The 16,402-nt window shown below is 36.2% G+C and overlaps 1 protein-coding gene across 2 annotated transcripts in view; it reads left to right on the top strand.

Annotated features, from left to right (window-relative positions):
- The window catches only part of DIAPH3 (diaphanous related formin 3), a 588,341-nt gene that overhangs the window by 426,957 nt on the left and 144,982 nt on the right, over positions 1 to 16,402 (top strand). For both annotated transcript variants that reach the window (XM_003412593.4, XM_064270057.1), the window contains 2 exons: positions 12,155 to 12,250; positions 12,742 to 12,801. In XM_003412593.4, the coding sequence (XP_003412641.1) occupies positions 12,155 to 12,250; positions 12,742 to 12,801 (156 nt within the window). The remainder of the gene's footprint in view (positions 1 to 12,154; positions 12,251 to 12,741; positions 12,802 to 16,402) is intronic.

Consider the following 16,402-nt stretch of genomic DNA (forward strand, 5'->3'; position numbering starts at 1 on the left):
TGTTTATAAAACCAGAAAACCAAACCCGTTGCCATCAAGTCAATTCCAACTGATTGCGACCCAGTAGGATAGGGTCCTACACCTGGAGTTAAAGAGTAGAACTGCCCCATAGGGTTTCCAAGGAGCAGCTGGTAGATTTGAACTACCAACCTTTTGGTTATCAGCTGAACTCTTAGCCACTCTGCCACCAGGGCTCCAGTTACATCTGTAGGGTCCTGCATTTTAAAGTACAAGTAAGGTATATCTTTGGAAATATAAGTGTAATACAAATATAAAAAAAAAATAGCCCTTGAAATTGTCACTGGGCAGCCATTGCCATATTTCTAACCTATCTCCACTGCTTTTGTATGAGGAATGTCATAACACCTTTTTGTAACACCTGTCATATAGGTAGTCTCTACTTATGTATTGACATCACCCTTAAACTGGAAGCTTCTTGAGAAGAGAGCTGGCCCTGATTCCAGTACACATAGTCCTTATTGCATATTTGTAAGATTGAATTGAACTTCAGATTTTATATAGTTTTATATTTTCAAGTACTTCCGGGACAAAACAATTTGAATATTCTGCTAGCACCTCAAAATCAATTCACCAAAACCTAACTTGTCATGTTCCACTAAAACCTGATTTTCATGTTCTCATTTGGGGTTAATGATACCACCATTTTTCTAGTTACCCAGGCTTGACACCTTCACACTATGCCAGCTTTAATCACAGTGAAGTACAGTTTTGATTATTTCACACCTTTCAAAAACATTCTATGGCAGTTCTTCAGCTTTGATTCCAAGTTCCGCCAGCCTGCCTTCCCGACCTTTTTTTCCCCTTCGTCCACTGTGCAACCATATGCTGCTGTCAGAGCAGGACTGTTGGGTCCCTCTGGACCCACGCAGTGCTCCAGGCAACACTTGCTCAAGGTAACACTGGCCGAGAGGAGCAGCCTCCTCATTGCCTCAAGTCCGTTTATCCTAGCTTCTCCCGAAAGATCATTTCTGTGAAATTAGTGATATATATCGTAGCCTGTCCACCCCTCTCCTTTTTATTTTTACTGTGCTTTAAGTGAAAGTTTATAAATCAAGTCAGTTTCTCATACAAAAACTTATACACACCTTGCTATGTACTCCCTCTCCTTTTTTGATTCTTGGTGTTGAATTAAGCATTTTCATTTTTTCTATCTAAGATGATTTCATTCTCTGCTCAAAAGCTGCATAAGGAAAAAAGCCTTTAAAAAAGTTCTTTACTAATACAAGAAAATATTAGAACAGTTCTAAAATGTATTCTAATGTATTTTCAACGAGAAGTAAGCTTTTGCCAAGCTTAAGTCCTGTCCAATTTACTTCTCAGAATGAAATGAAGCTCTCCCGCAGGTGACAAGTGAAGCTTCTACCCTGAAGTGATGGTGTTGTACCACGTAATTAACCTTTTCCTCTCTGGGTTACTTTGTGATTAAGAGGGTCAGGCGTGTTCACTGTGTAGGAGAATCACGTCTTGTTCAATGTCATTATCATTTCTCATCTACATATATATTTAACTCAATGATTTTTTTCCCTGACATTCTGTGTTTTTGCAACTAAAGGCATCTGCTCAGCACCCTAGCCTATAGGAAACACAGAGGCCAACTTCAGCAACATTCTTTTTCCAGGGAGTCTCCGCTGGTAATTTAAAATTTTGTTTCCTTTAGTAAATGTAGAATAGGTCAGTGTGAACTTGAATGCTTACGTGGGAGACTTTCTAGCCAATGTTTAACATAGAAAGAACCATTGAGTAGTGCCTCTCAGCACCATGTGGTGGAGTAATTGCTAAGGAGGAAGTCAGAAAACCTACCCCTGGCTTTGTAGCTCATAGCTGTGAATGGTCTTGGAAAGGTCTGCATCCAATTTCCTCACTGGTAAAATAAGAAATTGATGTTTTTCACTTACCATATTTTGCAGATGGTCCATATCAGTAATTAAATGTGCTTCATTATTTTTTCACATCCCAACATACTCTATTATGTGGATGTCACAGTTTATTTATTCAGCCTCTTGCAGATGGACATTTAGGTTGCTTCCAATCTCCTGTTATCTTAAATAACATTGTAATGAACATTCTTGTACATATGCCCTTACACACATGTGAGTTATGTAGGTTGATTTTCTTAGAAGAAAAATTATTCCATCAGATGGTATGTGCAATTTTATTCCTGTTAAAACTTACTAAATTACCCTCTAAAGAGATTGCATTAGTTTTATATTCCCACCAAAAATGTAGAGAGCAGCCTGTTTTTCAAACCTTTGCCGGTACTGATCTATCCTAACTTTTTATTGATGAGATGCTGATAGGTGAAAAATGATCTCATTGATATATTTGGAATATCTTTAATTATGGATGATGTCAAGGATTATAACCTATGTATAAAAGCCTTATTTATTCATTTCTTTGTTTAATTTATAGTGGGTTCCTTGAACATTTCATTTGCCCAATTTTCTGTTGGACCGTTGGCCTTTTTCTTGCTGATTCGCAAGAGTTCCTTATTTCAAGAAAATCAGTCCTAGACGTGCCTGTGTTTTAAGTATTTTTTCCCCATTTATCTTTTCATTGTTTGTGTATAGACTTTGTCCTTGCAATTCTTTTGATTTGTAGACAGTATAATACCATTTATTGATCGGTCCTTGTATGGCATTTGGATTTTGAGGTTTCTCTTATGAAGACCTTCCCATTCTAGAACTAATGAAAAACATACTTTTATGTGCTATCTGCTATACTTTTAAAATTTAATTTTTAATGTTGAAAATTTAATTCACTTGGAATTTATTTTGGTTTCAGTAGTAAGGGGGGAACCAAATAGCCTATTGCCACCATATTATTTATTGAACATTTTCTTATCTCCTACTGATTAATTTTAAATGCTACTTTTTTCATGAACTGAATTTTCATGTGTATTTGATATGAGTTACCAAGAGCAGTTTATGTTATACATTCCAAACTTATGTGGCCATGGAACACACGTACATACATACACACACACACAGCTTCTCATGGAACTAGTGTTCTGTGGCACACGCTTTGGGAAATGCTGTCCTAAATATTGAAGAAGTTTTTTTTTTTCAATATGGGGTGTCTGCTTAATACAACTAAACTAAGTTTTTGCTATAATATTTATAATGTAATGATGAATTCATCCAGAAATTATATGATTACTTTTAAATATGCTTTAAATATGTTTCTGTTCCAGAAATGCTTGTGCCTTTTTACTTAAGTGGAGGATTAAATGAGCATAGAAGTAACTTTTTTTTTTTTCCTGGAATTTTGCTACTTGTTTACAATAGTTTTAAAAATGAAAGAACTTTATTAAAAATATTACAGAAGTTAGATATCTTTATGAGTTCAACTAGATGATTATAAGCAAAAGCATTTTCTTATAATAGAATAAATCATAAGAAATTTAGAAATTACAAATTGATGACAATATAGTATGATTTGTTACCATAAGTTTCTATTGCCACTTTTTTCTGGTTATTTGTATAATTAAAATGGGACCTTGCTTTATATATATTTCCAGTAATAGATTTTTTTTTCTTTAAACTTGAGAGTTCATATGAGAGTAGTCCTTTATTTTACAGATGTCATCCTTATAAGTCTATTTACTAAGGGCTTGGGATTATTTAGATTCAGATTTGGATATAATGTTATAAAGAGTATAATAATTTCATTTTACGCATTCAGATATATCTGTAAAATATTTTTCACTTAAGCTTTGAAAATATAGCCTTATATTTTATTTAGACCAACTGAAAGAATGGCCCTTACAGAAGAGGAAGAATGAGGATTTAAGCCCAATATTTGACTTCTTTGTTTTTAACGGTTCTGTTTTAAGAAAACACTTCCTTCTTTGTAAATTTTTTTTCTTCTTCTGAACTTATAACAGAAAATATATTTAACTTAAGTTGTGTAAATATTGAGAAATAAGAGAGAAAAAAGGTGAAATATTAAACTACTGGCCTTGTTATTTTTTCATAAATTCTACTTGTTATGGTTAAGCCAATCATTTGATTGCAGTATAAATGAGAACTATATCTAATTATCATTTCACCAGTTAAATTCCAATGAAAATTGACTATCTAATTCCCTGGACTCAAAGTTTTCAGTTTCACGTTTGGATTAAGACATGTTCAAAGGCTTAGTTTTAAGTTATTCCTACCTTTTTACTGTCTGGTTTCAGTAGAATTTTGAGCTTTGTTCTAGATGGTTAATGAATAAAATAAGTTACCAAGTAAAGCCATATAATCTATTTCCCAGAAGATCTATAACCAGCAACATAGAGCAATAATTCATGTAATTGTGTTAGGGCAACTCTCTTGTGTTTCTTTTAGAAAGAGTTGGGTTACACTATGAGCCTATGCATTCTGTGCATCAACTACTCACTTTCAACAGTTCTTTGGGGAAAGTGAGTTTTCCTTACGTATCCCCACTCCAGATTCCAGGTTGCAATTCTTATGTCACTTTCTACTCCTAGAATCATATGAAATGTGGTGAGACTTACAGAAGGTACAACAAGAGTCAATGCGAAACAAAAAGAGAAGCTATAATGTCCACGCAGAGTAAACCTAATGGAAAGTGGTCACATGTTAAGAACAGTTATTTCTTCCTAAAATCCCCTTGCGTGTTAGTTTACTTTTATGGCTTACCCTCAGCTCTCTTTTTTTGTCACTACACACATCTCCCTGAGAGAACTCATGCTCTACCTTGATACCAAAAACTACAACCAAGATTTAACCATTCAGTGGTAGAATCATTGCCTTCCATGTGGGTGACCTGGGTTGGATTCTTGACCAATGTACCGCATGTGCAGCTACCACCCATTTGTCAGTAGAGACTTGCCCGTTGCTATGATGCTGAAGAAGTTTCAGTGGAGCTTCCAAACTAAAATTGACTAGGGAGAAAAGACTTGGCCATCCACTTCTGAAAAAGCAGTCAGTGAAAACCCTATGGATCACAACAGTCCAATCCCGTTATGTATGAGATCACCATGAGTTGAGGGCCTATGCCATAGTAGCTAGCAATGACAACATGTGTCAGGCACTCTGCTGAGCATTTTATATCATTTATCTCCTTTAATCATCCCAATAACTTTGCAAAGGAGATGCTATTATTATTCTCGTTTTAAAACTGAGGGGAAAAAAATGGTTAGAAAGGTTAAGTAACTTGCCCAAAGTCACAGTGATTGGTAATTGGAAAGCCAGTATTGAAATCTAAGTTGTCTGAATTCAAAACTTGTGTTCTCTACCACTTCACTGGGCTTGTACTCATTTTCATAGCTGCAACTACAACCTGTGGGCTTTTAACTCATAAATATATTAGGATAATCAATTCCTGCCCCCCAAGTTTTAAACTTGTGAATCCATTAGCTTGCTGGACATCTTTAATCCCCTACACTTGGATATCCCATGAGCATTGTAATATATACAAAGTCGAACACTCTAGGCTCAGCACATTCTACCACCCAACAATGATGATTCAGTACTTGGCGAATGGTATCAACATATGCCTAGTTGACCAAGCAACCCACTTGCAAGTCATCCTAAGCTCTTTTTTAATACATCCAAGCAGACCAAGATTTTTATATTCTTCCTCTTTTCTCTTTTTCATTTTTGCCATTAACATTCCTTAGTAGGGCCCTGCAATCGCATTTTCCCTAGATTCAAATCGCTAAAGCTTCCTCTCCTGATTTCCCTTGCCCTCAATCCTGTCTCTCCTCAGAGTGATCTTTCTAAAGTAGAAAGCTGATTATATTACTCCCTAGCTTATGACCCCCTTAGAGGTAAAAGCCAAACTCCCTAGTTTATGACCCCCTTAGAGGTAAAAGCCAAACTCCATGGCATGGGATATTTAGTTCTGATGAGTTGGCCCCCACCTGCCATCTCAACCTCACCTTTCAGCACTTCCCCATTAGTACCCTGCTCTGCAGTCCTCCTCATATCTGAGCTCTCCAAATCATTTCATGTCCCTCCAGAAACCAGGCCTTGGACAGCAGCCTGACAGTTTCAGCATGGCCCACCCTCTTCCTGCAGCTCAGGAAAACTTAAACCATTCTTCAAGACTCCTGTGACTGCTGTCCCTTTGCCCCATATCAGGTGTCCTCCTGGGCTATATATGGATATCTGTATCTTAATATTTGGAGCCCTGGTGGCACAGTGGTTAAGATTTCCGCTGCTAACTAAAAGGTCAGCATTAGAATCCACTGCTTCTTGGAAGCCCTATGGGGCAGTTCTAGTCTGTCCTACAGGGTTGCTATGAGTTGGAATCAACTCGACAGCCACAGGTATCTGAATATTCACCATGTCCACCATGTGGACCATTTGTTACCTGCCTTTCTCCCCTTTCTGGAGGTAAGCACATTTGGACAAGAGCTGCCCTCTTACTTCCACTTCTGCTCTTCTTCAGCCTCCTCCTTTTCCTTTAGGGTTTTGTTGTTGCTATTTTGTATTTATCAACATATTGCATGCAAATAACTAAATAAAATGTAACAGGCTTGTAGTATAATAAAATATCTCCTCTCTCACTCCTCTCAACTCCCACCCACTTTCCAGAGGCAATCATTTTTAATTCTTAGTTATGTCTTCTGTTGTTTACCTCTGCTGTATTTTTTTTTGTATGTCTAGATAATACACTCAGACTGATATTTATCAATTTATTAATTGTAGACATTGGTGAGTTACTAATGAATAGTTGAGGATTTAATTCCCTTATGCCCTTTCTCCATTATACTCTCCTCTGATGCCCCTCCTCCTTTATCCCTGCTGTCTTCTCATTATATGATATCACACTTGTGGTCCAAATAATAACCAGTATTTCTAATATTACAACTATATAAATTCAGTGAGTACTCAATGATTGTTTCCTATTGGACAGCTTTTCTATTTCTAGGTTAAAATAATTTGCTATTAATTTGCTTAATATTTGTTTATACCTGTCACTGTTTATGCATACTCTCTAAGAGGCCTGTGAAATAATCAACAGTAATTTTTGCAAATGGTACAACATACCTGCTATGCCCGCAGCTGTTGACAGCTGCTCTCTCCTGTAACCTTTTTTCCTCCCACGTGATCTGAGCTTGCTGCTCTGGGCCTGGGCACAGTGTCATCCTGCAAATTCCTTTTGACTCTCTAATCTAATGTTGCCTCCTCATGTGCTGTGTCTAATGTTTTCCTTTTTCCTACTTTCCTCTTTTATTTTGCAAAAGCATACCTTCCGGTAGCTTTCTAAGAAAGGATGCATGGAAGATTTATATTTTTCTTGACTTGCAAACCTGAAAATGTCTATTTTCTATCATCATCTTATTAGAAACATAAAAATTTCTTCACTGGAAATAATTTCTCTCTAAAATATGGAGGCCATTTCTTCCCTGTGTTCTGGAATCTAGTGTTGCAGTTGAGAAATTCAGTTCTATTCTGATTATTTTCCTTTTTTGTATGTTACCTAATTTTGCTTGTTGGCTTGTTTTTAATTTTATGGAACCTTTCAGGGTCTTCTTTTTATCCTTCATTTTCTGAAATCTCAGTGTTATACTGTGATGTTAGAAAAATGGAATAACGGAAAGAGCTCCCACCAGATAACTCACTCGTATTTTTTTCTCCTGCCATTTACATTTTGGTGATTCCTAAGTTCCCATCTCTCTTGATTCAGACATATGCACTTCCAGAGTGCCACAATCACCTGTGAGGCAAGGATGAAGTCTTCAATGGACATTTCTAGGACCTTCCTCAGAGTCTGGCCCAGCAGTGCTGAATGACCTTTTTTTGCACTATGGAAATGACTTTTAAAAATATTACCCTTTTGTTTGTTTGAGTTTGAGGCCAGAATTTCCAGCTGACTTTCAGAATTTATCTGGAGTTCTCTCTGAGCACCTTGCACGCTCACGTGTCCAAAAGGAAACTCATTATCTTCTGCAACCTTTTTCTTCCACCAAAATCAACATTATTATTAATTCCCCCCATCCCAGAGGCCTCCAACACCTGAGTCAGTCCTTAGCTCTGCTGCCCTCAGCTCGCCCCTCCTTCTACTGATTTGGCTTTAGAACTATCTATAGCTCTCCCTTATCCGTTTCGCTTGACACTATGTGATTCTTAAAAATACCATTTACAAATTAAACAAAGTGAAATGCTAGTCAGACATAGAAAGGCTTTGACTGTTGCAGTTAGACTATTTATTTAAAAGAGTTTCACAGCAGGAGAGAGGCTATAAATATTTTGAATATAAATTGATTTTTAGTTAGAGAAATTGAAATCTAGTCTACACTAAAAAAATGCCTGATTTTTTATTTCTCTGGTTTGTATTAGAATAATATAAAAATGAATTATTTAAACACCTTATTATACCTCATCTTTTGTTTTTATTCTTAACTTTTGGCTTTGTACCTGCTAATCTTTCTGCCAGGAATGCTATTCACTCCCTAGTTGCTGCCACAGTTAACTCATGTGTATTCTTCAAGAAGGACATCATTCACTAGGACACTTTACATCTCCATGTACATCTTTCCATACTTATCACACTTTTCTACTTCTTGAGAACAGAAAACATCTCTTGTTATCCCTTGGGGCCTAGGTATCCTCAGTACCTAATAATGCCCTGTTACATAGTAGGCCCACAGTAAACAGGTGCTGAATGAATGTTCTAGATGCATTTTTAACATTTGAAATAACATCTTCATTCTATGTTCTCAAATTACACACTGATTTTATTTCAACAGTCCACTTGTACTTCAAGTCAGAATTTCCCATAGAAATGTTATACATGAATATGCCCTTAACCAAAGTTAATCAACTGTTCTTTTTATAAAAATCGTATTTAATCTGTAATATATCTGAAGCAGTGCTTGAAACATTTACTAATAAGCAGATATTTTATAAACTTACTATAGTTCATATAGAGTCCATTTATTTATTTCCGTACATTTTTATATCACTTAACAATTTACCAAGTGCTTTCATTTGTATTTTGGATGTATTTGTATTTGTAAATGGATGTATGAGACAAGGGAAAAGGAAGGCGTGCTGTTTACATTGGTGTTGGGAATATATTCCTACCACTTTCTGCTCTCCATAAGACCACCATGTTTAGTCCTTCTGAGTGACTACATTAGTGCCTCACGTATTAATTTAGTCAACTTGTATTTATTGAACATCTATGTAATACTAGTATTTTGCTAAGTGCTACAAATAAATGAAAGCCACAATCCCTGCCTTCAATGAGCTCATAGTCTAGTAGTAAAAACAGTCAGGAAAGCAATATAATCTTGTCAAGGGTTTATTGCTGCATCTACCACTTGCCATTGGGATACAGAGGGGCTCCTGATTTAGCACAGGTTGATCACAGAAGGATTTTCTGTTCAATGTCTTTACAGAGAAGTAAAACTTAGCTTGGCGAAGAAAGTTGGAGGATATTCTTTGTAGAGAAAAAAAGCAAATTCAAAGGCATGGAGAAGAGTACGTGAACTATGTAAATTGTTCAATCTATCTCCTAAGAACAAAGGGATTATCCTACCTAACCATGATATAATTATCACACTCAGGAAACAGTATTGACATAATTGTCTTGTTTCCAATCCATATGAAAATTTCCTCAATTATCCCAATAATGTCATTTATAACTTTTTTACAATCCAGGAGCTAACCAAGCATAGGCTGTTGCATTTAGATGTCTCTTTAGTCTCCTTTAATCTAGAAACATTCCTCAACCTTTTTTTTCTCTCTCTTTTCCTCTCCCTCTTCTTCTCCCTTTCTAGGTCTGCCATGATATTGATCGTTTTTAAAACCAGGCCCAGTTGTTGCACTGAATGGGCCTCATTTTGAATTTATATGTTGGTTTCCTTACGATTAGATTCAGGTTAAATATTTTTGTGTAAAGTACTACATAGGTTATACTGTGGTGTTTTCAGTGTATCACTTCAGGAGGCAGTTGATGTTTTTTGTTGTTGTTTGTTTTATTTTCTATGTGTGATAATCCATTTCCATCATTACCTATTTCATGTTCAAATTTTCCTAAAGTTAGCCAACTTAACTTTTTTTTCCGGCTTCTCTGCCCTTTTCACACATCACTGTCTGTTTTGGAGCATTTTCTTATTTTCTGGCACAAGAATATGTTTTTGACTTATTTTGTACTTTTTCTTCCCTAACCTCAGAATCAGTCATTTCTTCAAGTGCTCTGGTTTCTTTTAGTGAGTGAGTAATGGTATGTAGAAACCAAGACCTGAGGGCTAGCTGTGCTCATTACTAACACAGTGTCATTGTATCTGGACTTTTTTTGGTACACAAAACTATGAATTTTTTTTTTTTGTTTTAAGCCTTAAGCTCATATTGTTATCTTTGAGTCCAGCTGAATACTTTATGGTTCTTCCTCTCTTTCCTCCTTTCCATATTTATGTCCCCTTTTCTCACAATGAGTACCATGTTGCTAACAACATCAACATATTTGCCCATCTGCTTGGTCTCACAGTGCACGCATGACAGATTCAGAATCACTAAATCAGTACCACTACCAACAACTAACTTAATAAGGAAAGTTCACATTTTCTTTGTAGTTCTGTTTTCTTTAAGGTGTAGGCCAGTAAGGGGGTTGAAAAGTTTCTTTGATTAATTCTGTTTCTACCACATCTTTACGATTAATGTTACTAACATGATACATGGGTTCATTTGTTTCTATTTAATTTCAACTTTAAGGTGTTTATTTTTGTTATTTTCTTTTCTTATGCTTGCTTTTTTAAGGTCTTATATTTTTAAAATGTTTTCTTTTACTAATGAAATAAATTTGCTACCTTAAATGTTTGGTATTACCTGGAGTTCTTTCCAGGAAAAATACAGTTGAATTTGGGTGCACATTTTCAAAGATAGCTAGCTAGTTTCATTACTTATTAAAGTATCTGAAATATTTCTTGTATTTTAATTAAAATGGTCATCTAACCACTTTAGAATTAAATTTACATGTAAATCAACAACCTCCAAAAACTGTATTTCTCACCCACCTTTACTTGATAACACTAAGATATAGTGCTTTTCGAAAAATATGAAACAGAACAGATGGAAACAGGGATGATGCATATTTAAATTTAAATATTTGTTTATAAATTGTAAATGAGTTTACTGCATTCATTTGTCAACTGTTCTCTATAAAGGGATTGCATCTCAAAAAAGGAAACAAAAAAAAAATTAAAAATCCAGAGGAAACTGGTTTTCTATTACTTTGGACATAACTGTATAGTAGACCTACAATTTAATAGGAATGCCTGCAAATAACCTCTTTGTATGGGGCAAAAAAAAAATTCTTGGAGTTTCCTTTAAATTTGTGTTAGCTCAGTAGTTTCTTTGGAACTTCATTTTCCACTTCATTTCAGTAATATTTAGCATTGATGACTATAAATAGCTATGAATGTTATAAGAATAATCTGTTATTTTTAGAGAGAATTGACTACATAACCACATTCTTCATTAATTATATATAAAATATCAATTTAATTACTAAGGGGATGCAGTCTTTTAGATTTTTGTGAGCCTCTTTTGGTTTATTTTTCAGTATGGAAGACAAACTTTTCCTGTATATCCTGCCAAAGTTTTGTAGTAATTGTTCTGTGTCACCTTGAGTCATGGGATGATTATTTTCTCTGATATGAAAAATCAGTTGTTGGGAGCATGTTCACAAAAGTTAACATGGAAATGTAATTTTCTACAATCAAGTCAGACAGCAGAATCTCAATAGCAAAAACAAAAACACTCTCCGACACCTAGCTGATGTTAGAATAGAAGCTGATACCTTGAAAATAACCTATTTCTACAAGGAAAGAGTGATTTATGATAACCTGAGACACAGGTACAACTAGAACCACATTCCATTTAAAGATATCATGCCACTGGATTATAAAAGTAGCACTCTGAAGTCAATCAGTGGAACTGGGTTCTTTTTAGTGGACAGTAACACAGGCACTAATGAGACAGATTTCGTTAAAAGACAGTTGATTTACGAGAGAGTTAAAGTCCTATTTTATTTTGAAATTGCTGTGTTAGTCCTGGCACCCGATCTTTTCTCTCCCCACCACCATCATCACCATGACCAGTTTCTGTGTATGCTTTGACATTGCTATGGTAACCCTGAGGGCTGATGGAGTTCCCTGCATCTCTTTTCACAGAGGGTGATGAGACAGGAGTGATGGATAGTCTGCTGGAGGCCCTGCAGTCAGGCGCTGCGTTCCGCGACCGAAGAAAAAGGACACCGAAGCCGAAAGGTGAGTATTGTACTTGTTTCATGTTACTTTCTAGGGAACTATCACAAAGAAGAAAGCTTTTTTTTTTTTAAAGTCATGTGTCAGGAATGCCGTGCTGTGGACAACAACTGTTCAGGAGTTCTAGAAGTTTGCTTCATCCTTCCCTTGCCATGATAAATGTCAGAGAGGTATGCATTCCAGTTGGCCCATGTCAGTAGCACATTAACAAGTCAATGCACTGCACCTAAAAACCCTGATTAGTGTGACAAATCTCATTGAATGATCCATGTGTACCATATCCCTGTGGAGTTTACATTAGCTTAATTAAATGGAAAGTAAAATCATAACATTATATATTGCTTCAAGTATTTCAGGGTATTGAAGCATTGCTTTGATTCTAGAAACACTTAACTTTGGAAAAAGTCTACCTAATATGTAATATGGTTATCCTTCTTGAGATGAACAGGCCTCTCTATTAAGTTTCTTCTTTTATTTATTTCTTTTTTTAACAGATATTCGGCAGAGTCTCAGTCCCAACTCTCAGAGGCCTGTTCTGAAACTTTGTAACCATGGTAATAAACTTTATTCCTAAATTGCACATTCTTCTTATCTTCTTATCCTGTTGATCTCTGATTTTAGTAAGCTGCCATTAAGTTCTCAAGTTTCAATATAACTAAAATAGTAAAAATGTGTGGGTGTGTATATTTGCTATGAGGTTGTGTACTAATGTTTCCCATCCTTACATTGTTCTCTTGAGGTGATATCTTAGGTTCGTATTTCGTATCTCGAGTGAATTTTTTAAATTTATTTATTATTATTAATTTCAGAGTCTGGGTGGTGCAGTAGTGAAGAGCTCAACTGCTAACCAAAATGTCAACAGTTCGAACCCCCCAGCCATTCTTTGGAAACCCTATAAGGCAGTTCTACTCTGTCCTATAGAGTCACTGTGAGTTGGAATTGACTTGATGGCAATGGATGACATGTTTCTGATCGGTGTTGCCTAGTGTACCCACTTAAAAGCAGTGTGCACTCGTAATACTATTTTAAGTAGTAGATTTACTTTTAAATCAAGATACCATTTAAAATATTGAATCTATTAACCTGTTTTTGCTACTACAGTTTGAAATACTTAGACAGCACTTTGGCAAAATCATAAATACAGATGAGCTTCATGTGATACTATTGTGGATGAATGTGATAAAATTACTAAAAAGAAGGTGAATTTACAATCAAGAAAAAAAATATTATGGACTCTGATAATTACCCCAGATTGACTTTTCAAAACTCCCTAACTAGCTCCTACTTGCCCAACCTCACGTAGACTTCTCCTCTGTTCAGGGTGCCATTTCACATTGATTGGGCTTTATTTACTTTGGCTCCTGTTTTCTCAATGTTCCATATGTGGAGTTCCACTTACCTTGCAGAGTCAGACCACATTTGTCCATTCCGATTGGCGTTTATTCAGAATGAGATTGCCATCAAATTTGCCATATATTTAAATCAAATAATACTTGGTAAATTTCATTTAAGGGTGATTTGGTGGTACTAACGAGTTAAATTCTAGAAGTTCTAAAGTGTGACTGAATAGAGAAACGTGTGCCAAATTTCTAGGGTAGCCTAAAAAAATTGTTTGAGTTCATTGCTGCAGGTATTGTGCCAATCCATCTCACTGAGATTCTCCCTCACCGTCATTAGTCCTCTACTTCACCAAACACGATGTTCTTCTCTACGAATTGATCCTTCCTCATGACATGTACAAAGCAAGCAAGTCAGACAATGTTTTGTTGTGATCCATAGGTTTTTACTGGCTAATTTTGGGGAGTAGATCACCAGGCCTCTCTAGTCTTAATCTAGATGTTCTGCTGAAAACTGTCCACCATGGCGACCCAGCTGGTATTTGAAATACTGCTCGTGTAGCTTCCAGCATCACTGCAACACGCAAGCCACCACAGTACAGCAAACTGACAGATGGGCAGTAGAATATAATAATAGGTGCTACTTATCAAGGACTCATACCAGGCCCTTTCCGAGGTCTTTGCAATTATTAATTCATTTATTTGTCTTGACAACCCTATAGAATAGGTACTGTTCTGATACAGGAGGCTTCAGTGTCTTGTTCTAGGAAGATTGAAGAGCTATCCAGTGACAGAACTATGATCTCCTTTCACTCTCTGACTCTGGAACTAGAACTTTTACCTATAGGGGACCTAAAGTACACATCACCAAGCAACAACATAAAATAAAACGAAGACTTCTGGTATCTCAATGGCCAGAAGAACTTGATTGCACCAATTCTCTGAGCCAATCACTGGCAAGAAGAGATTTCCATAATTGGTTTAGACCATTCATGATTTATCCCCTGGGGTTTGGCACTTGGCTCATTAAAAAAAAAAAAAAAAAAAAAAATCAGCTTTCCCTAAACTGGGGGTCTGCAAATCTTTTTGGTAAAGGGCCAGAGAGTAAGTGCTTTTGGTTTTGTAGACCATACGGTCTCTGTTGCAACTACAAAACTCTGCAGTTGTAGCCCAAAAGCAGCTATAGACAATACATAAACAAATGGGAGTGGCTGTGTTCCAATAAAGCTTTATTTTTGGACACAAATTTGAATTTCATATAATATTAACATGTCATGAAATATTTTGATTTTTTTCAACCATTTAAAATGTAAAAACCATACTTAGTTCTTGGACAGTATAAAAACTGGCTGCTGGTCAGATTTGGCCCAGGGCAGTATTTTGCAGATCGCCACCCCCGAAAAAGGAGCCTGGGTATCAAAAGTGGTTTGCGATTGGCTGCTAACATAAAGGTTGGCGGTTTGAACCCACCCAGCAGCTCTGGGGAAGAAAGGCCTGGCAAACTGCCAAGAAAACCCTATGGAGCAGTTCTACCCTGTAACATACAAAGTCACCGTGATTTGGGGCCAACTCGACTGCAACCAATAACAACAAACCCCGAACAAGGAAAAAAGGGGAACGGATTCTTAGTTAGGCAACGCGAGGCACCTGCCACCCCTGAAAATATTCTTTACCATCTCAGACTCTAAGGTGCCTGATTTTGATTTTTTTAAATGTCTTCCTGGTTGCAGATCATCATGTCAGACCATGGAGTGGCCTCTATGAGTCTTATAACTGATAAAAACAGTTTCCTAAAGATAATTATTAAAAGGAAACACAAAATTTAAAAATTCTTGTAAATCTTGCAGGCACCCAAGAATAATTTCTCAGACCCCAGTTTAAAGAATATACTTGTTGACATCTTTTTCTACTATGTCTTCTCTGTTTTTTTTTTTTTTTTGCATATATATGTTTTTTCTTTCTTTTGTCTTTTGTTCCTCGACAACCTCCAATATACCACTGAGTGACTGGTATTTTTCAGGGCACATTAATTCCTACTCTCTCCAGGAACTTTCCTTCCCTAGTAACACTGTAAACACTCTAAAACTTTTGTGTCAGGGTTCCACAAATGTGAACTGTTCGGCCATACCTTTTGGTACATCTGCCTGCAATTTGATCGCATCCTCATTAGCTGGTTCTCTTTTCATTAAGTGGTACAGTGGGATTTTTTTTTTTTTTTTCAGTTAAATGGCTATAGAACAATCAGAAAGAATTCTCTAAGCTATATGCAATTAAAACCCCTAATGATAAAACTATTTAACTGTGACAAAATAAGTTAAAACATAATCAAAATTTTAGGCAAACAAGTATTACACATTTTTAGTGAACATCCATAACCTAAACAAAATCTTTCTATATTATCTTCACACTAAATCAATTCTTAATAGCCTTAATTTGGATTTGATTTTCTATTTTTACTCCTCCATTTATATATGGAGCTTTGAGAGATTTTTATAGAAATAAGATTGTATTGCCTCCAGGCACAGCTGCTGTGCCACACTAAGATTTGAAGTCAAAATTTCGTGTGAAGCTGGTTAGATATCCTTGAATTAGCATATTTCTCTATAAAATAGACTGAGGAAGGCACACAAGACCCATTTTGTTGTTGATGCAGCAAAACTTCATACACACCCGTCTCCTCTCCCTAACCCACTCAGTCTCGGGTCCCCTTATTTTTCTGACCTGTCTTTTCCGCAATCGGCAAGAATTTGTCCGGAGGCAGAATTTAGAATTTCTAAGGTTTTCAGTGGTGTCTGCTAAACCCTAGCTGCCTTAGACT

The sequence above is a fragment of the Loxodonta africana genome, chromosome 17 (genome assembly GCF_030014295.1).
Source record: "Loxodonta africana isolate mLoxAfr1 chromosome 17, mLoxAfr1.hap2, whole genome shotgun sequence".
Lineage (NCBI taxonomy): Eukaryota > Metazoa > Chordata > Mammalia > Proboscidea > Elephantidae > Loxodonta > Loxodonta africana.